At 43.4% G+C, this 22463-nt stretch overlaps 2 protein-coding genes across 2 annotated transcripts in view; both read left to right on the forward strand.

The window, feature by feature from the left end:
* Window positions 1-21081, forward strand: part of LOC117764592 (homeobox protein Hox-A4-like) — a 34858-nt gene extending 13777 nt beyond the window's left edge. Inside the window, exons 2-5 of the mRNA XM_034590498.1 lie at window positions 2081-2122; window positions 17976-18138; window positions 18291-18641; window positions 19887-21081. Coding sequence (XP_034446389.1) covers window positions 18308-18641; window positions 19887-20440 — 888 coding nt within the window. The 5' untranslated portion in view covers window positions 2081-2122; window positions 17976-18138; window positions 18291-18307 and the 3' untranslated portion in view covers window positions 20441-21081. The remainder of the gene's footprint in view (window positions 1-2080; window positions 2123-17975; window positions 18139-18290; window positions 18642-19886) is intronic.
* hoxc4a (homeobox C4a) lies at window positions 6907-9049 on the forward strand. The gene is made up of 2 exons (XM_034590499.1): window positions 6907-7474; window positions 7998-9049. Exons 1-2 carry the CDS (start codon window positions 7039-7041, stop codon window positions 8357-8359), a joined length of 798 nt encoding a protein of 265 aa, XP_034446390.1. The 5' UTR covers window positions 6907-7038; the 3' UTR covers window positions 8360-9049.
* Window positions 21082-22463: the final 1382 nt, after the last annotated feature.

A 22463-nucleotide genomic window follows, 5' to 3' on the forward strand; every position in this document is an offset into this window, starting at 1 on the left:
CTATTGGCACAAGTCTGACTCAAAGATACTGTCCAATATATATCTGGCATCGTCCTAATCCAAATATATCTCACTGCATTGCTGCTGGAAATAATACAAAATGTACAAAAATGTCTTCTAAATATTTTCTGTAATTCGTTTGCTTGTTTATTTTTATTTTCGTGCAGGAAATAGCCTTCATGCTCTTTTTGTACTTGTTGTCTCACAGTGCAGGAACATATATATTTTTTTATATTTATTAGTTTAGAGGCAGATGATGAGACAATTTTGATCGTCACATCATTTTATTGCCCACATGTTGTAAAAAGCACTTTATAAATAACATTCTCTCCTTGGTCAGCGTGTGCAGCTGCAAGTTGGTCTGATATTTTATATTTGGGTGAGAGTTTAGCTCAGCTGACAGAACAAGGTGCAGCGTTGATGCACGGCTCTGCTGCAGCATCTGATCTTAATGCAGGAATTAAATGACAGAAATGGAAACGCTTTTGTTTCAACTCTTGTCTAAACGACTGTCCAGGCTTCAGCGTTGGTGCACAAATGAAGTGAGGTCAGTGCCACTAACTGCATTAGTGTCTGGTTTACTGTTCGATGCCACTCACTGTCTGGTGGAGTTTTGGTCAGGATTACAGTTCTGTTTTCAGGTGTGCAGGGTGATCAATTATACACCTCCGATAGGGGGCACTGTGTAACACGCTCCTGTGTGGGTTAAACACTGTTGGGGGGCAATGTTTCCAAGCCATAGCATCGATTATTGCTCCTTTCTTCTCGATATTTTATTTCAATTTGCCATATTCTCATTGATGTTATTACTAATATTAATTGTGTTGGCAGGTGGAGAGAAATTGTAATAACGTATCAAGAAAATAAAACAACCCGAAATTCTAGAAAGTAGTTTAACTCCCCCCCCCCCCTCCCCAAAACAAAGACATTAAAGTATTTCTGTTTAGGCCATAAATTAGACACAGATTTGATGTGTTATCTGACATCTTCACAGATGTTGCAGAACTTTTATAATGAATTATTGAATTATCTGAATGATTTTACATCCTCGTGGTTTTCAGTCACTGCGCATCTTTTGGAGAACGTTTGAATCAGATATCTCGTTGAATCTAATCTGGATAAGTAAATGAAAAAGATGCAAGATTCCAGCTCAAATCAATCTAGTGTGGGCTCCAGTGAAAAGGGAAAAGGGAAACTGTCTAAACATCCGTTTTCCTCCGCCACGTCCTGAGCTCGTGTATCTCTTTCTGTGACCTGTGGATCTGACACTGTCATCATTCAAAAACGCAGAGGTCATTTCCGGGTGAGCGCAGACTTCCCTTTGTCTGAGTCCAAATAAGACCCACAAAGTGCCATTCCATCGTTTTGCACACCTCTGACAATTTATTTACAATGTGAACACAAAGTCGTGATTTTTTTAATTGACTGATCGCCGTAATTCAAGTCCAGGGATTTCTATTCCTGGAACATTTCAGCCCGAGGAAAAACCAAAACGCTTGTAGATTTAGTTTGACTGTCTGAAAATGACCCGTCCTCCATCCCTGTCCTCGGTCTCATGTCCTGCAGGAGTCCGCACATGTCCGAGCTTTTCTGGGACATTTGTGTCCCTTCGATCAGGAGACCAACAGAGATCAGGGTCAGACTGAAGCGTCATTAAGATTAAATAATAACTCAACACATCAAAACTGTGTTAGAATCAGAGAGAATAAACCTTTAATAATTTGAATAGTGTAATACACAGGTTATATATGCCTCTTCTCTTATTATTTATATCCTGGTTTGCTCATATTTTCAGTTTATTTATTTATTTATTATCACTTTTATTATCAATTTTTTTTTCTTTTAAATGTCTTTTTACACGACTTGACTTAACAAGTACACACTAAATTAATCTAATGGATAATTTATCGGTTATATATTTGTTTTAAACGTCAAAAACAATTTAGCAAATTGTAGAATTTCCTTTTTTTCCCCCCCTTAATTAAAATTTCTACTAAAAGTCGTTTTCTAAATTAAAAAGAAGATAATATTTCGGCCATTCCAGACCTAATTTTTCGTTTCTTCTTTTTGTTTGTTCCAGACACTTCATCGGGTCAAAGCGAGTCGCACCGTGGATGTGTCAGTAAGTGTTTATCCGTCGCCCCCCGCCTGTCCACCTGGCTCCGGCCAGAGGATGTGACACTACACGGTGGAGCTTTTCATGTGGCTGGAGGCAAACATCTGGCTCCACTGACACTCACGTTCGCGCTCTTAACGAATTTGTTTGAAGGTTTCTGGTGTTTGTGCCATGGCTGCGCATTGACAACAACAATGTTTAACACGTTTTGATGTCAAATTTTTCCACAAAACCTTCAAGTCAAGCAGTGATTACTGTCTCTCTGCGGTTGGGTGTAGTTAACAGTTAGAAAAGTTGGGTTTAACAGTGCACCACGACTCTAATGAGCCACAATAATGATCTGCAAACCAACCAATGGTTTCTGTGGGACTTCCAGTATCTACAACCACCTCTGCTCCCCTGGCTGCTGCTGCTTTTGCAGGGCATTCAGGTCTAACTAGTCTCCAGTCTGTCTGCACTTCATTAAAACTTTTTATTTTAACTGGACCATCCTGCCTAACGTTATTGCACCTGGGGTGAGTAAACGTGTAAAAGGCTATTAGGTTAAGGGTTTGATTAAAAGCGCATCGCAGCCATTTTCATCAGGGAGAGGGGGGGGGGGGTATTGCTGCACTGTCAAGGTGCTGCTGGTCCGCCAAATTAAAAACAGCCATGCATGGACAGAGCAGCCGCCTCCACATAGTTTTGCGCAGATTTATTTTGTTTACATATGTACATGTGTGAACACGCTTGTACACGCTGTTATTTTGCTGGGGAAAAAGAGGGGGGGTGGGGTGGGGGGGCGAGAAAAGCTCACCGATTTCTCAAATGAACAAATGAAACATCAAATTAGTCCGCCTCAGGGCCTCATTTTTTGTACTTCTGCATTATAACTAGTTATTGAACTAGGTGCAAGATCGGAAAGCCATTTGTGGGGAGAAAGAATTCATTGCTGTCTCTCCATCAATAATCCGTGGCAGTGAACTATTGGAGCCAGTCAAACGCGAGGGGTGAAACGCGGGTCAGGCTGTCTAACTAATATTAAAATGCGCCCGCCAGAGCGCGTGGGGCGAGTGGGGAGTATGTGCTGTGCTCCTGCGCACATGGCTGGGTGCACGACGAGCAGCGTGCATGTAGATGAGCCCACAGTCTGGTAAGATGAGCATGAATCTGGTTTTGTTTAGTACTCTCTCCTCGTTAGTTCACTGCTCCTTGTCTTTGGGACGCTTTGTTCTTCAATTTTTAAAAAATCTATCAAGCTGATCCACGGAGTGCACGCGGAGAAATATGTAGATTGAGATGTATTTTGACAGAGGCTTGAAGTCCCCCCCCCCCCCCCCCCCCGTGCGCTTCCACTGTAATCAATTCCATTGATTCACAATCTGAGCATGTTTGCTGTTTTTAATAACCCCGGAACAGGTCACATGTCTGATATTGCATTTGTCATCCGAGGCCTTTCTCATTAGCTTCCAGAGTGGCAGGAAGAAAGGTTACTGAGCGGTCAGTATGGTAATGGCGAGCAGAAGAAATGGCTGGGAACAATAGAAACTTATTTTTCATCCGTGCTGTCACGCCGTCCCTTTGTATCCGCCGTGTTTGCGAGCGAATATTCATAGAGGAGCCACCTCAAAGGCAGAGGTTGAATGTGGAGAAAAGAGCCTCTTGTCCTCTGCACACGACGTGCGAGTGTGTGTGTGTGAGTGTGTTTGTGTGTGTAGTGTGTGTGTTTATGTTTGTGTTTATGTTTGTGTGTGTGGGTGTGTGTGTGTATGCATTCGTGTGTAGCCTTTACGCACGGATATTTTTTATATTTCAGGGATGTTATTTCAAATGTTGTAAGTATCGTGTCAATTGCAGAATTGATTTGTGGGACTCCGAGTCCTCCTGACTCACAGCATCCGCTCGGGCGCACGTTTACTCAAGTATCCATTGCAGCCTTAATATCTGTTGTGACTAGACTCGATTGCATGCTACTCCAGTTACACACACGACGACGTGCTTGCACGGATCTTTGCCTGAGAGACTCCACCTCCTTCTGCAGTTTGCATCCTAACAACATTAGTTGTCTATATGTACCCTGTAGAACCGAATTTGTGTGAAGTACAAACAATCGCAAATACGTCTCTACAGGAATACATGGGCAACTGAAATACCACGCCGGCCTCTGGATTGCTGTCGCTCCTGCTCCTCTCTGCACGTCTCTCATGACTTTTCCTGCTGCTGCACATATACGAGCATCACACACAGACACAATATGCAATGCCCTCGCGATGTCACAAACTGTATTCACCCTCCAGACGAGCATGCACTGAGTCGTACCGGCCACAGAGAGAAAACCCATCTGTGCAGTCTGCGGCTTCTACTGTGTCAGACCCTGTAAAACACGTTAGGAACCGGGGTCGTTTAAAAGTGACTGATTTACGGCTTTTATTGCTCTATAAAACGCCTCTAACATCCTCGCTGGAGGTAATAGAAATGTCCTCCGCATTCTCTACCAACACGACAGAAATATGCCATTTGACCTGGATTTTTGTGAACCAAGTTATGCAATTGTTGCAACTTTAACATACAATGTGCTGCTGCTTGTCATTTTTTTAATTCTTATTATTTATACGTGCTTACAGATTTGGATATTTCCCTCAGCTGAAGGCTTTATCTGAAGACAGTTTCTAAAAAATGCAGTTTTTCTTAATGTGTCTGGGAGGCTGCTGAGCTGTTGGGAGTTAACCTCTTTCTGTCTCTTTGACCAAAGTTGACTCTGAGATAAGAACGAGGAGCCTACAGCAGCATGACAAGTTTATACAACCAGGCCGTATCACTTTACAGTACAACAGCATACCTCCTCTAATGGGGGCTGCTGTTTACCAGAGCCTCAGCCTGGATTAGCATGAAGCATGTGGAGGCTGCATTTCCAAATGGCAGTTGGGCTGACATATTGCAGTTTGTATCGATGTATTTGGGAATAAGATTGACTGAAACATATTCACAGGATAGTGTTAACATGGTTGCATTTGTTTCTCTGCCTGTATATGTTGGATTCTTTGAGAGGCTTGCTCTCAACAGTTGGATTCTAGCTGCCCCGCTCTCATCTGCTGGTCACAGGGAAGCGATTGTCCACACACAGACAAAGTTAATTTACTTATTCTTCATGTGGTTTTATTTAGGTTGTAACTAAGCTACCAAACATGCCTCACAAGTATAAAGACAAGGACTTTGTGAGGAGATCGACAGAAAACAGCCGGGAGCAGAGCTTTTACCAGCAAAACCCCCTGATTGTGTTAATAATATGTTTCCATTTAATAATCGTAGTTTCTATCCAGCATGGTATTTCTGCAGGCCGGCCCTGCATGCAGGAGGATTGCTCAATTACTGGGTTGTGAGTGTGCTGCTGCTCTAATGCAACTCTCTGCTCTGTGAACCTAGCTTCATTGTGAACAGTACTACTGCAGATAAGTGAGCAGATCATACTGTTCTGCTGCTCTCTGGTATGTCCCACCATGATGGTGCCGGTTGTCAGATCAGTGACACCCCAGTGGTGCTGTTCTGTGTTAGCGGCCGTTTGATGTCACACTGGGAGCTCTGAGTTAGTCTGGCCTGTTGGCTGCTCCCCTTTTGGTTCAGTCTGTGACATCAGTTGTAGAGGTTCCCAACCTGTGTTGTTTCTGTGACATTTTTCTGCTCGTCCTCCTCCACTGTTTGGATGGTGAAATCACAACACGCGAGATACTGAATTGTACACATACACTTTATTGTGTCATAGCTGTACATTTTAGAATTAGACGTTATTAATACAGGTTATTTTGCATTCAGGGTTTTTCACTTAATGCACTTTTTCACCATCACCACCATGACTTTTCTTTATTGTTAACATCTTATTCTGCTCAGTCTCTGGTACAGCACCTCACACCTTTGGCTCCAGCCACCTTTGGACAGTAAAAAATATATAACATGGAGCTATGGTTAAAAGTTAGTGAATATGATTGTCTACAAATCAGCAAACCATATATATATTTTATTTGCTGCTGAGATATTCAAAGCAGCTTTAAAAATAATTTCATTAAGAACCTTTGGCTGAATCCCTCCTTCTTTTGGCAGTTGGTATCAATGAAAACACAAAGGCCCAGTTGTTGAAAGAATAAACTGGAACAACCAGACAGATCAATTGAGACTTTAATTCAGGCGGTCTGACTCTTCCTGTCTCCAACATTATAAATGATCGGGGCCTATTTTCAGAAATCCACCACACCTCCAGTGCCTCTCTTGACATTTACAGTCACAGTAAACCTCCACTATTTGTGCAGGAATGGTTTTAATAGGAACAGCAACTCACAGAAGTGATGCAGCTCTAATTCTTAAGTGCATTAATGGACCATAATGTGTTTCAGAGCTGAAGTGCTGCTGGTTAAAGACTGAGCCCTCATTAATTAGCAGATAACCTTTATTTGAGGTGTGCAGCCTAACAAAATGATTGGTTTGCTATTGTCGTACCTTATCCTTGGCGAATCACCTATTGTCCCTTTGAATAATTGAGAGCAGCGGATCTTGCCTGTTTTATTTTTTCCTTGGTCAGCAACTAGCTACTAGTTTTGTCCCCAAGATCAATTGCTTTGGTAAAACAACCAGGGGGAGAGAGAGCCAGGGAGGGAATGGGAGAGAGAGAGAGAGAGAGAGAGAGAGAGAGAGAGAGAAAGGGAGAGAGAGAGAGAGAGAGAGAGAGAGAGAGAGAGAGAGAGAGAGAGAGAGAGAGAGGTTTGTGCCCTCAATGGCGACTGTAGGTATGCTAAATACCTCTGGTTCCTTATCCGGGAACTACCTCTTCATCTGCTATTGGGCCATAGAGTCACGTGGTAAAAGTAACTTTACAGGGCTGCTCGCAAGTAGGAGGGCTTTATGGAGCAGAAAAACGACAAAGCTAGAAAAATTATTTTCCACTCCAGAAATTAATGATCATGAGCTCGTATTTGATGGAGTCTAACTACATTGATCCGAAATTTCCTCCATGCGAGGAATATTCGCAAAACAACTACATCCCCGAGCATAGTCCAGAATATTACAGCCGCGCAAGGGACCCTGGCTTCCAGCATCACCACCAGGAGTTATATCCTCCGCGGGCGAGCTACCAAGAGCGCCAGTTTAACTGTGCAAGCATCCCCGAACCCGACACGCCACGGGGACACGGAATACCCCACTCTGCGCACCTGCTGACAGGGAAAGGGCAGCCTGCTTCATGTGATACCCCACAGTTGTCCATGTCCCCCGCCACCCCACCGGCCGCCACCTCCGCCTGCAACCAAGCCACCCCGGAGCATCCAAACAGCACAGCCTCCTCCAAGCAGCCCGTGGTGTACCCGTGGATGAAGAAAATTCACGTCAACACCGGTAGGCAACTTGTGTGTTTATGTTCCCTGCTCCCCTCTCGCTCCTCTCTCCCTTTCCCTCCCTTTATCAGTCCCTCTGACTCCCATCTCGTTGCCAGCCCCTGTTCCGATAGCAGGGAAGCCTTTGAAATGGCACAATTGAGGCGGATTTACGACTCGGCATTGGTAATTACACCCACCATAAATTTTATAGCCGAGGTATACTCAGGGCAGCCGTATCACCATGTGGCTTCTGCTGTTATGTATTGCGCGATGGAGAGAAGGGGGAGAAACGAATAAGGAAAAAAAAAAAATTGAGCTTTGTAATCTTGCATTAATAATTTAGCTCATAGTTGGATGTGAGTGTCCTCTCATTACGCACAGATTTCTTAACTTCCCTTTGAAATTTCTCAAACAGCCAAACATTCACATCCAATAAATCTTTCCAGCCATATCTCAGTTGAGGCCATTCTTGTTTACCCCTCCTTTTTTCCTCCCTTCTCCGTCTCCCTTTCTCTCCACTTCTCCCCTTTTTTTCCCCTCAGCGAACCCTGGTTACAATGGGACGGAGTCCAAGCGGTCTCGGACAGCATACACCCGGCAGCAAGTCTTAGAATTGGAGAAGGAATTCCACTATAACCGATATTTAACTCGGCGGAGGCGCATCGAGATCGCCCACACCCTGGTTCTCTCCGAGCGACAGATAAAAATCTGGTTTCAAAACCGCAGGATGAAATGGAAAAAGGATCACAGGCTGCCCAACACCAAAGTGAGATCCTCCACCTCCTCCTCCGGGTCCAACACAGGCTCAGCAGCCGGCGCTGTAGCCGCTGCCTCGGCCACTAACACTGGGGCCCCCGACGAACTCTCCGGAGCACAGCATGGCGAGGATATTACCAGGTTATAAAACCACAGACCACCGAGTGTGGCTAGAAGAAGAACTGGTTATTTATAGAACAATTATATATTTTGTTTTCGTAGCTATCTTGTGCGGTTTCCTTTAAGTCCAAAGTTATATAAAATGCATGTTATATAGCATGGATTACTGCGAATACCGATGGATTATTTTTACGTGATACAGGGTTTAATTTATTTGAAGCTGAATTAAAATGATGTTTTTTATTGAAAAAAAAATGTTTTGAATGAAGGAAAAAAACAAGGTAGAAAAATTTACACTTTATCGAAATGTTATTGTGGGCCGTTCTTTTGCCCTGCTGCCCAAGGTGAAATGCACAATCTATTTATTTCAAGCAACACTGGAAGGAAATCAATATAATAATAGTTATTTTTGGTATATAAAAAAAAGGCTGGAAACACACCATTGATCTTGAACTTGTATGTTTAGGAGAATAACAGTGTGTGAATTACCTCGTGTATTTCAGAGATAGGAACCTGATTTGCAATTTTTAGTTTTGTGGTGTTGATGTTGTGTTTATTAGACCGTTATCAAGCAGATTATTGTGAAATGCAATAAACGGAGTTTTAGTGTTTCTTGTGCTAATCATATTGGTCAATAAAACAGTGAGTGTCTACTAGTTTTACATACGTTTGGTGGAACTTCATTTTTGAGGCAGGGTGAGCTCTGGAAGCATTTTGTTTTGGGCTGTTTGGATCAGTCTCTTTAAAAGTGAACAGACTTACTGGAACATTTTCACGAGGGCAACGAGAATCTCTGTGTTTTTCAAACTGTGTTTTTATCAAACCTGCATCTGGAATTTTTCTTTTTTTGCCTCTTTCAATTTGCAATGTGTACAAACATTGTGTGTGCGTGTGTGTGTGTGTTTGTGTGTGTATGTGTGTGTGTGTGTTAGTGTGTGTGCGTGTGTGTGTGTGTGTGTGTGTGTGTGTGTGTGTGTGTGTGTGTGTGTGTGTGTGTGTGTTAGTGTGTGTTAGTGTGTGTGTTAAAGCCTCACTAATAATGGACTGGAGTTCTTTCTAAAAAGAAAAACAAACTCTGAAAAATGAAATAGTTTACGCTGTGCATTATGTGCAACCTCATCAGTCTGAAGGGCATTCAATTACCGCTAAAGACGAGCCACTGAGGCCCTTCACTCCACACTGCCTCAGCTCTGCCACAGCCACGAGGGGAGAAGCTCCTGAGCACACAAATAAAAGAAAGCTGCATGCGAATAATCTAGACGACCTTTACAAATCTGTTAGAGATTAAAGATTGTTATGAGCATATTCTTATCCATTTTGTAACCTATGTAATTGCACTGGCTTTTTTTCTGTAATCCAGTGCGCCATACGTGCCACTGTGATTTCAAATGTAAAGGGGAAAAAAGATAGAAATTAAACAATATCAAAATAAAATCGTAAATTGCAGATATAGACTTCAACATGATGGTCTTCGTTGAAAATGCCAGTGAGGGTGGGGAGGGAGTCAAGTATGGCTGACCTTTGTGAGCCTCAGGCTGCTGTTTGTGAGCAGCAATGTTTATGTTTTCTTCTAACTATCTATACTTTTTGCTTGTATATATATATATATATATATATATATTAATATATATATTTGTGGCCATATTTACATGCTGCTCCCCGCCACCAACCCCTCCCCCTCCCTCCCCCACAGTGGCCACTTGGCCTCCAGCTCTTGAGAACGCATAGAAACCTACAATTTTAAAAAAAGAAAAAAAGCACAAAACGCATCTCTGTGCAAAGTCATCGTCCGCTTCTCATCTGGCAGGCGGACCAACAACACACCACAGGAGTGTTTACAACTGTATAGACCTGCTGCTGGACTCCTAGAACAATAATAAGACCAAAATACCACCCAAACATGAGCCCACCCCTCCTCCTCCTCAACTGAACGTTTTTTTTTAATTTTCTCACACTGATGCGTTCTTTATTTTGATTTTTTTTTAAGTTTCCTTTTTGCAGAGAGGATTTTCAGTTTAAACGTGACTGAAACCCAGAGACGCGCAAGAATTTGATAGATTATTGAAATTGTGACATGAATAGGCCTTATATAAAATGCCTGGCGTGGTGGGGGGGAACAGGGAGCACAAAAGGAAGAGGTATTCTCCATCATCAATCTTTCACTGCACAGCTTTGTGCCGCGTTCTGGAAAAAAAACAAAAACGCTCAGACAACAGCCAGATTTGATCCAAACCAAATATTATGTGCCAGGCTGTTTGCTTTTCATAGCACCACCATTCTTATCCATGAGATCTGAGCTGGACCACGTCTACTGGACGTTATAGCGGCTAGAATCTGCTGTCTGTTTTGGGGGGTGGGGGGGTGGGGGGGGGGGGGGGGGTTGTGGTCCTTTGGAGAGGCGTTAGAATGGTGATGAGACGGCGCTGAGAAATGAATCCAGGAGCCTTTATGTTGCCGGACAGATTAGAGAAATTAATGTGCTCGCCACAGTCGCAGCATCCCTCCAGCCCCCTTTTCGAGGCCCTGTCGCCTCCATGTCGCGAGGCTGAAAAGCTACTTTATTGAAGTTTGGGGGGCGAAAGTGGGAGAAGGCCGAGTTCAGCTCGAGGACACATTTTCTGTCCCATTAGGCTCATTTCAGTCTGGATGGCCGACCCCTCCAACCCTGTGACCTGACTCCCTGCTCTGTACGTGTACCTTCTGTGTGCGAACCTCGCTGGTCCCCCTTGGCCGCGGCTTTTCTTTCTTTGTGGATTTTTGTTTTGTTTTGGTGGGACATCACCGAATGTGTTGCTCTCTCTCTGTCCACACATTGACCCAGGACACTGTTGAATTCTGGGACAGTCCTCTGCGTCCTGTAGATGTAATAATAATTGTAATAATAATTATATAAAAGCATGTAACTCATTTAAATTGAGCATGTTGCATGGCTTTTTTTTGGTGGGAGATCTCTGAATGTGTTGCACCCTTTGTCATCACATTGACCCAGGACAGTGTTGAACTCTGGGACAGTCCTCTGCGTCCTGTAGATGTACAGGACTTATCATAATAATAAGAATTAGAAAAAAGCATGTAACTGCTTTAATTTGAGCATGTTGCATGGTTTTGTTTTTTGGTGGGGCATCACTGAATGTGTTGCACCTTTTGTCATCACATTGACCCAGGACAGGGTTAAACTCTGGGACAGTCCTTTGAAGATCTTCAGGACTCATTAAAAACAAGTCTTGTAGGTCAGGATTGACAGTTGTGCACTCCAGCAGCAGCTTTAGGCCCAAACTAATGGGAATGCTTCTGCAAAAGTCAGGGGAAATTGACAACGTGTGTCTTTTTACTCACTCATGAAGTGCAGTCTGAAAACCCCAGCCCTATAATCCTCTATAATAATCATAAAGATTTCATTTCTTGAATTTGAGCATCTTGCTCTTTGATCTTCAACCCAAGTGCTGAAGATTTGTGGTAAATTTAACTGGAGCTAATGCATTGACAGGAGAAATACACATGGTTGTAATATTCTGAGTGATTTTGCAAGATGTGCAAGATGTGCATAAATCCGATTTCCCAAGTTTGTCCTGGCAAACAAGCGAAATATTGTATTGCACTGCCACTTTTTCAAATATCTTAAAAAACTGTTACATTCCCTTAACTTTCCTAAAACAGAAGGCAGTAAAAAAATAGCTTTGTGCCGTCACGGGATTTAAGAGAATAACTGGTCTCAGGTCAACACATTTTAAAAGTGAGCTGCCAGTTGTAGCTGTGTGTGTCTGACAGGACTGGGTCAACTGGTCATTGTGATTAGTTTATGAACAGACAAGGACCTTCAACTTGCTAACTCTCGACAACTCGTCAAGGTTTTATTTTTTTCCAGATGCTAATGTTTTTCCTCAGAGGAATCTGAATAACCTACATAATCTTTTCTGCTTTTTTTTTGCTGAGAAGTTAAGATTTACTGCAAAATGCCCCCCGAAAATCTTTAGGGATCATAACAAAATAAAAATAAAATGTCAGGAATGTTGACAACCCCTGAGATATTGCTTAGTGAAGCCAATGCATCACTGTTGTTGGGTTTATTTGGACAATCTGACTCGGTGTTCTCGTTTGCGAGCAGCCGTGAATTTATTCTAATATTCTTATTTCCATTTCCACTATAAGCAACAAGTCTGGTGTGTGTGTGTGTGTCTGTGGCCCGGAGCAAATGTTCAGCAGTGACGGAACAATATTAGACAGCACGTCCTCCAACATAAACAGTTGGCACCAAGAGCCAAACATCTAATCCCAGTGTCTGTCATGTGTGTGATCATTCATCCTCCTCGTGTGTGTGTGTGTGTGTGTGTGTGTGTGTGTGTGTGGTTAGATGCATCTTTGATTACACACCGTGATGTCCCACTTTTGTTTTTAGCTCTTGTAATTTAAAATCTACACGAGGCATAAATTCTTATTTTTTTCTTTTCATGACTTTTCGTTGGCTTCGCTTTGCCAAGGACGAAACTTTTACGCGCAGCCCTGTTGTGAATTTATGATGGGGACAAACAAAACGTGTGGTTTTAAAAAATATTTGTCAAACAAAAACTCACGTCATCGTGTCAGTCATAAATCAGACTAATCTCCCCTTTTGTGTTGTTATTACACTTTGCGGAAACTTTTATAAACATGGAGAACACACATTTTAAACTTTACGCGTTTACTTTTCTGCTCTCGTGAGCTTATATACGCGTAAACTTTAAACTGTGATAGTCTTATTTGTCAGAAGAATGAATTAAAAAACAAACACAATATCCGAGAATAACAGCTTCATGTTTTTTTCTCTCGCTCAGTTTAAAATAAACGATTTGAATGCTCCTCCAGCTGTTTGGCTTCAGCCTGCTCTTTCCCTCTGAGTTTGGAGAAGGCGCAGTTTGGATTGTTATTGCAGGAATTCGGTGTATTTTACGCGCCTCGGACTCAGTGTTTAAATTCCTCAGCACTTACTCAGCTCTAACTGGTTTCTTCTCTGACTTGACACTGTTGAATCACACATGATTTTCAGCTCACATTGCACCGCTGCAGGCTCCCCGTGATTTACGAGCGCCCCTCAGGCGAGGGCTCTCTCTCTCTCTCTATCTTTCTCTCTTTCTCTCCCCCTCTCTAGATATATAAACTTTACACAAACAGCCATCGAAATGTTTGGAACAGAAATGATCAGCTGTTCTGGTGCAGGCTCTGGTTTACTACCCGCTTTTATTTTTTTATTTTTTTATTCTTGCTCGTCGGGGTAAGTGCACATGTGTTTGTTTTTCCTCTCTCTCTCTCCTCTGCACTCGTCTCAGGTGAGTGTCTTCTTCAGCCACTTTGCTTTGTAATGAAAGGCCCGGGCCCGGTGTATTGTTATGGTGTAGTGTGTTTAAACGGCAGCCATGGCAGCTGCATAAAGGCTGAGAGTTGAAACAGGGGTCACGCTGCTATTTTCCAGGGACAGACACTCTCTCGCATTGACCAGCAGTGGGTGTGTCATAAATCCGTAAATCTCTCTCCCATCCGTTCACTCGAGGGAGCAGATGCACCATGTCTTTTCTTTGTGTGTCTCTGTGCGTGTGTGTGTGTGTCTTTTTGTGTATGTGTGTGTGTGAGAGTGTGTCTATAGGGGGGAGAGGCAAACGCATTTACATAAAACTAGATTTTAAAACTCCATCAGACACGTTAAAATGATTTACTGTCAGTGCTGGAAAACATTTAAAAAGCAAAAGGGGGGGACACGCACGCAGCATCATCTCGGGGATTCACACTCTTGATGTCCCACGTCACTCACACACACACACACACACGCACACGCACACACACACACACACACACACACACACACACACACACACGCACACACACACACACACACACACACACACACACACACACACACCCACGCACACACTCATGGGGGGATGATGGTGTCCTGGGTAAACTTGCCAGTTAATACTTTATGTCATCATAACGCCTCGGTGAGGAATATTTCATTCGCCTATTTGCTGCATCGTTGAGGACCTTCGAAATTACAGTCATTTTCCTCCCGTTCAAGGTGTCACCGGGGGCCCAGTCACTGCACTGAGTTATGATTATGTTATTCACTTTTCATTAGCAAAAATGATCTGAATATGGCTCGCCGAGACTATAGATCGACAATTATGTGTAGGTTAAGTGAAAACGCGCGTTTCATTTGATTTGCTCCCCCTGAAAATGATCCTCTGATGTATTTGTGCAGCCACCAGTTGCATGATAGCACAGTTCATCTTTATCCTCTGAGCATCGGGGCTTGGTTTTAGTTCATGTCCTTCAAAGTGCTGCGTACAATTAAAAAAAGCTGGATTCATTTCCGGATTGTAATCAAAACTTAAAAACTGCCAAAATTCAAAATATAGAAGTTAAACCTGCTAAATGGATGGAAAAGACTTAAATACAATTACAGCCATAAAAGTTTGTTTACATCAGTAAAAGAGCACTTTCATTCATATAACTGAGGAACAAGCAAATTGGGTTTAAATTGTCAATGTTATTTCACATCCATAGATTTTACACGAGGAAATAGCTACATTTTTCTTTTGTAACTGTTTTTAATTTAGGTTTATGGATATTGAAAATTATATTTCTCCTGAATAGAAAAAAAAAAAAAATTATAAAAATGTATATATCTAAATGTTAGACTTTGAGGAACTTCATTGGCTCAGAGCTGCAGGATTAATACCTTTCATGCACTTCATCCACAGACAGGATTTACAGTGGTGCACACACACACGCGCACACACACACACACACACACACACACACACACACACACACACATACTAGCAGCAGCAGCTATAGGCCCAAATTAATGCACATGCTTATGCAAAAGTCAGGTGCTGTTTGGGGGAAAATGACAATGTGTGTCTTTTCCCTCACTTATGAAGTGCAGTCTGCAAACTCTAGTCCTTTCATTTCACTCTGCATTGTTTACAGCAATATAGGGCACCGGGCCCATAAATCTTCCGCTTGCTCTGCCAAGACAGCGCCATTTGTATGCACCGTTTTAACCGACAGCATCCTCTGCCCATTAACGTCTTCTCCCCAGCTCCCTCTCTCAGTCTCCCCTTATCTGCCGCGCTCTGTCCCTTTGGAAATACATTAACTGATCCGTGCTTTGGTTTGAGCCCTGGAAACCAATTATGTTTTGGTGTTTTTTTTTTTCGTTAGTGAAAGGGAGTTTATAATTTGTAGAAAATAAAAATATACTAAGGATCGTGCCGCGCGCTCCAGATTTCTCGACCTGTGCGCATTTGCAGAGACCCTCCTCCCCCCCCTCCCCCCTCCTCTCTCCTCCTCTCTCCTCTCTCGCTCTCTGCAGGCGCGAACTTATTGCTATGAAAAATAAAAAAGTTTATCGACAGTTTCCTCGGCTGTTTGTGTCAGCGGGCGAGAGAGGGAGCGCAGAAGTTGTAAGGAGGAATTGTAAAAGGGTTGACACCCAGAGCGACCGGCGCGCTTTTGTGCGAGAGAGAAAAATGATTTATTGCCACCGAGGCGGTTCAAACAGAGTTCACGGAGAATTGTGGTGGAGGCGCGGAGGAGCTAAATTATGGTCTTGCTGAGCCAGTATATCATAGATCCTATCTCCAATTCAGAGAGTGTGTTCAAGGGTGTGAGGTAAGGAAAACAAAACCAATTTAATTACTTTCCCCCATTTCAGCGCGGCGTCCGGATCCATGCTGCCCAATCCACCTGTTTCTATCAATAATCACAATAATAACAAGGAGAGGAGCTGATAGATTTTTTTTTGGGTGCACAAGCTGACGTCGTTATGGTTTAATTCCTGTTCTATTTCACTCTGTCTCTATATAGACTGTGGAGATATTTGGCACTTTGCTATTATTTTAATGGACAGGCTGGAAACTGGCTGCAGTCATTAGCTCCTTCCCAGCCTCTGATTAAAATTAAAATTTAATCAATAATAATTACAAGAAAATCAAGACACTTTTATCCTGATTGTGGCTGCCAATAAGCCCGACTCTAATTGTAACTGTATTGAAATCAATGAACTGCAAAAAAAAAAAAATTATGCAGCCTGTTTAAATTGAATTAAATAGAAAGACAATGTGTGTGCAGGTTCAGGTAAAGGCTCAGTGTTGGAGCAGCAGCAGTAGTAAGGGGGAAGGCTCCTCTCCTTCCATGCTATGCAACCCTGAGTGCATAATCCATCACCTCTGAGAGACGTTTAAAGAGGCTTTTCTCGACAGCTTTGTTGTAGTGAAACACGAGAAAGAACTTAAATCTAAAGCCATGGTTCAACTATGATGGATACAGGAAACAGAATATGCTAACACCGTAGCCTGCGCATCCCCTCTCTCATGGGCGAGGATGCTTTTGGCTGCTATTTATAAAAAAAAAAAAATGTTGTGATCACTTCATCGTTCTAGTTGTGTATCCAATTTGCATACATTAGTGTATTTTTTTAAATTAAGCAACTACTTTTAATGAGTTCTTCACCTCAGTGTGACTCAACTGGGCCACATTTGATTCAGATTTTAGCCCAAATTATTCCCCCTAAAATATTTATTATAGAGGTTTTTAATTAAGTTGCAGAATTTACGTTTTATTTAAATACTTTGCAGCCTCATTGCTTTATTTCGCAGCTCCAGTGGTGCACGTTGTAAATGCAAACAGACGCACAAGGAGCAGCTCTGCTCTGCATCTCCTCCTCCTCCTCTTTGTCCATGCAGCCGAGCAGCAGGCGGGATGTTTACCATCAGAACATGTGCAGTGTTTGACTGTTGCCTCTCACATCCACACACTCGGGGACACTTGATACTGTACCGTGATGCCTGATTAATGCAAACGCGTCGAATCGTCCTATAGAAAAGACAAATTCTCTAATGATTTCCTCCTTTGTCTTTGTGTGGCAATGACTGTCAAGCCTTTGTTTGACCACTCCCAGCGAGTCCTATTAAAGCTGCACACTTCCACTCCGACAGTTATGAGCATCTGCTCGTATTTGTAGCAAAATCCCGGCGATTTATAATGAGTTGCTAAATTTGTTTGCGAATAAAGTTCTTAAAAAATAATCGGAATTGATTATTTTACAGGCAGAAATCCACCTTGGAGGAGAATATGAAAAGAAACGCTACAGCTGCAGTATTATCACAACATCAACTATTGATAATTATATTCAAATTGCGCGTAAATACGCATGAACGCAATTCATTCGATTATTTTGTCTGCATTGCACACCTGGAAAGCTTCAGTAAAAATAATTGCATGTGGTCGATATAATTATCCAGAGTGGATGAGACGCAGCAGCAGCAGCAGCAGCAGCAATCTGCGGCTCGAGCTCGTCGCGTTGCTCTTGAATATAAAAAACAGAGGACTGAGTGGATGTGCAGCTGCAGGCGGCGGCTCCGTCTAATAAACGCGTCCTGTCAAAAGATTTACAATATTACAAGAAAATCAACAGCGAGACGTTCCTCACCACACATGTAATCTCTCTCTGTCTCCCCCTGCTCCTCCTCCTCCCTGCCATCTCCCCCCTTTTCTCTCTCCGCACCATAAACACCTCTTCTTTCTTTCTCCTTTCTCTAAACAGTTGTTGGAATCTGTTCATTCATATTCCGTTGTGTGATTTTTATTTCCCTCCTCTATCCCTACAGGTGCAGAAACGCGGGCAGCTCTTGGAGATGTTGTCTGAAGCTTCTTCTTCTTCTTCTTCTTCTTCTTCTTCTTCGTTCGCCCCAAATTGCAGGCGGATTACTTTGCAACTCCAGAGCCCTGTCATTGGAGGAGGCGGCCACACGTGACCACAGCACCCTTCTGGTAAATATTATTCAAATATTCCACATGGTTACTCCAAGTTCTTCGCTGCATGGATTTACACAGTCAGGTTAATTGTGATGGGATATTAGACAGAGAGAGCCCCCCCTTGTCTTTTACTACTGCTGAGGGATTCCTGGTTTTATTTGAGACAGTTTGATGAGCTGGCTCCATGGACCCCCAACAGCCCACCGCCCTCCCACTGCAGCTGCATGGCAACAGTTTTGCTATGAGCTCTGGACAAGTGCCAGTGCCAGAGTACAATGGAGGAGGCGGCGGAGGCCAAGACGCAGAACTTAATCAGCAAAACATGACCTCCTCTGCTCATGTCAGTTCCAGGTTGAGCCCAGATGAACAGTTTCAGAGCCCACTGGAGCGCCCGGTTCACTGCCATGCCAAGGGCAAGCTGGACATCAAGAGCAGGAGCTGCACTCTACTCACCATCTGCCGCTCCGGAGTAATTTTTCCCTGGATGAATCCACGGACAACTGACTCTGATCAATCTGGTAACTCTGCCCTAATTTATTACTGAGTATCTCTCACTTTTTGAACTGAGTGAGAATATTGTTGACAGGTGGGGTAAAGCCATAAAACCGTTCTAACTCAAACCATATCTGACCTTCATCAAGGAACGTTTTGTTACGTGACCACACTGAACCATTTCATACTGAATAACAACATTCACCAACAGACCGGTAATATGTTTACTGTGTCACCTGCATCATTTTTAATGCACGTTCATGTGAAGGCTCTCTCTCTCCTTTCAGATTAAAATAGTCCAGTGTATGAATGAGCGTTAATGTTGCAGCACAGCTAAACAAATGTGTGTGTCGTGCTCTCAGCTGTTTGTTTTTCCACTCCTGCAGGCAAAGTGGAAACAGAAAGGCTTCAGTCAGTGAGCTGCACAAAAACATCACGAACAGGCTTTTATTATGAATTATTATATCTGAATCAGCAAACATCACTTTTCCCCCCCCACAAGTCATAAAATAATAAGTCAAATCAAATGTAGAATCTGTCCAAATACGTTTATTCTAAGGGGGAAATCGCACGGCGTCTAATTAAACCTACAGCAAGAAATAAAGACAGTTGCAGAATCATTTTTGAATATATAAAACACAAATCGTTTTTTCAATATTCACTAATCATTCTTCTTAGTTTTCACAGTGATGCTTGCACACGAGCCTGTAACAGGGAAGCTGCAGCCTCTCAGTCTGGTGGAGGATTGTTCAGCAGTGCAGTTTACTCTCTGAGGTCACTCCAGGCCTTATTAAGTATCCATTAACCCCTGTATGTTATATTGTTATTAACAGGCCCCTGCTATCGCTGATATACATGTCAAATGGAATCTCTAATGGTGGTTATTTTCAGTGGTATAGTCCCAAGGTACCTTTTAAGTGACTGAGATGGGGATTTGACAGGCCTGCTTCCGTGTGTAGCTGTGATTAATGTGGCCTGTCAGGCAGCCGTAGTGGCGTCAGATGTTTCCCCCAGACTGTTTCTTCGGGTGGTAACTTTCCCTGAACACATGACACAGTAGACAGCCAGTCTTGTAGAGTGTCTCAAGCATGAGTGAATACACAGGAAGAGCTGAGGGCCTTGTGGTCTCAGGTTGATTGGTTGAGGATTAACGTTGGGCCTTATTGGCACTTGAAGTCCTCCACGTGTGGGGGTTATGTTTCTCAGGTCAGACTTGTCAGATATGTGGCAGCTGCATTTATCGCCCTCTTTTCTCTGTGTGCTTCCTCCAGCAGTAGTCGGCGGCGGTGTGGCTCCTGGTCCAGCGCACAGAGGCAGGCCTGGCCGGAGGAGGGAGAGGACGGCCTTCACCAACAGCCAGCTGGTGGAGCTGGAGAAGGAGTTCCACTTCAGCCCTTACCTGCGTCAGTCCCGGAGGCTGGAGATGGCCGCCGGGCTGCAGCTCACCGATCGCCAAGTCAAGATCTGGTTTCAGAACCGCAGGATGAAGTACAAGAAGGAGCACAAGCACGGAAAGGTGTCGGGTGCGTCCCAGCAGTCTCCCTGCCACCTCACCTCCAGCACCAGCTCGTGTGCAGATCAGCCGAGGTTCCCTGGTTCATGTGCTGTCAGAACTTCCTCCTCCTCAGACCTGCACTACATGGATTATGCTCCTGTGTCCTCCTCCCTCATTGGCTCTCACAGTGATGGTAGCAGGGGTCAGTGTGTTCACCCGGCAGACCTTCCCCATCTGAGTTGTATATTTCCATCTGTTGCAAATGGTCCACCGCCCCCCTGTACGGGCGTAGATAGCCTTCACCATGCTGGCATTTCAAACTGGCCCTAGGGCCCCATAATGGCCGTCCCTCCTGTGCTCATCAAAATCTCAATGATACGTCCACTTTCACTTAGTTATGAAAGACTGGAGGACGTGTGATTAGCGTTGCCGGGCTGAAATCCCTTCAACACACCCAGTCATGAAGCTTTTTAATTAAACTCGACGAACATGTCCTAATTAAAGGAGAGCTGCAGTGATACTATTCGTGCTTCTCGGGCACCGTGACAGACGACTGCAGGTCCTCAAACTTGCTGCTCCTTTTGCATGTTCACTGCATGCACAAGACATTTAACCAGTCAATAATTATATGTTTTGGTGGTAATTTTCTGGATCTTACATTTGTATTGTTTTGCACGTGCAGCTTGTACTATGAGTGATCTTTTTACTTCCCTGTGTTTGCAGATAACAGTTAAGTGTGTGTCATATATTTTTTAGTGCCACATTAGGCCTCTTGTTTATTATTTATACTGCAAATAGTATTTGTGTAAAAATGTTTAAAACTGTGAAATGAACAGAGTAATGTTCACATTGAATGATGTTATATTTTTGTTAAAGCCATTAAAGGATGTGGCAAGTCTTTGATACTGTTCTTGATTAATTGAGATGTCACATACTGTACATGCTAAATAAATGCATTTGGGAAAACTGTACTGTTTACGCTGTTCGTCGCTAATTAAAACATGTTTTTTCTACTGCACTATTTCATGATTAAGAAATTCTTGGATTAGGTCCCGAACGGAGAAAAAAAAAAAGAAAAGAGAAAGATTGTGTAATTAAATGACGGCATGCTTTAGATTCATTGAAAACTCTGTAGTATTGTGCATTCATGTTGCACAGTCTTGCCACATAAGCCTCTCCCTCGCTCCTGCCTCCGAGTTCCCCACCATTAATCACAGAGACAAGGCAGTCTTTCCAGCACTCCAACCACAAGCTCTGAACCCACTGGGCACCATGACAAGATCTCCTGCCTCCTCCTCCTCCCCAGCCCCTGCCTTTTCAATAGCCAAATTGTAGTGCTGCAAGTCGGGGCTGGCCTCGCTCTCAGGGGGCATGTTAGTTGTGTAGGTTAAAAGCCCTTCCCGCAGCCTATAGGCTACAACAGACCAGTGAGCTTCACTTACTTATGACAACATATTATCTTAAAGAACAATGAGGAGACTCTGTGTGAATGACTGTGTCTTTGTGACACCAGGATTCTTGAGTTGTGAACCGTGTCACGGAAATGTTATTTTCCTGTTTCCCTATTTTGAATTCAACATTTCCAACTCGCCGAGCTAAATTACCCACTCGGGGATTCATGCGTTTATTTGACAGAAGTGGGTCACAGGTTCTCTTGGGCCTCGACAGTTTTACACATCAAACACAGACAGCCGCTTTCATGATGAGGTAGCAAACCCTCTCGCTGCCACAGTATCAATATTCTCAGCAAAGTTTGGGACATGCTGACAGTTTTATATCAGTGGCCTTACTGTAAATGAGTTGTCACAGAGGACCACTGACAGCCCTGAAACGAGGGAGGTGCAGGAGGAAGCGGATCCCCCCTGGATAGAACGATTTTCTGCTCCTAATTCATGACCTAATCAGACCCTGGATCAGCTGTCCTTTGGTAAATATTTGACACCATTTGCGGCAGGTCTCGGAAAGTGTCAGGGGAGCGATATAGCCGCCATAACTCTGTGGAAATGTTAAATAAAATAAAGTGAGGTCCTCGCCACATCTGTATCACAGAGGTGGTGACAGCCAGGTTATTTAAGAGAAACGCAATAAAGGGCAAGAGAGAGGGACAGAAAGAGCCGAAGTGAGGAGAAGTTTTCTCCTACTGATATGTTTGCTCAGAGACACAGAGAGAGAGGGAGAGAGGGGACTGTGAGGAAGACGGACCAGACAGTGCTGGATTCCTGAGATTCTTGCATACGTCGGGTGATTTATGGTGTTAATGGTGCAGAGGCTCAATAGGACCTTTACCTCTGGTTCCTCAACACATTCTCCCTCCAGACACCAAAAGCCGAGAGGATCCACACACTATCGTGCA

Source organism: Hippoglossus hippoglossus, chromosome 7 (genome assembly GCF_009819705.1).
Source record: "Hippoglossus hippoglossus isolate fHipHip1 chromosome 7, fHipHip1.pri, whole genome shotgun sequence".
In the NCBI taxonomy this organism is placed as follows: domain Eukaryota; kingdom Metazoa; phylum Chordata; class Actinopteri; order Pleuronectiformes; family Pleuronectidae; genus Hippoglossus; species Hippoglossus hippoglossus.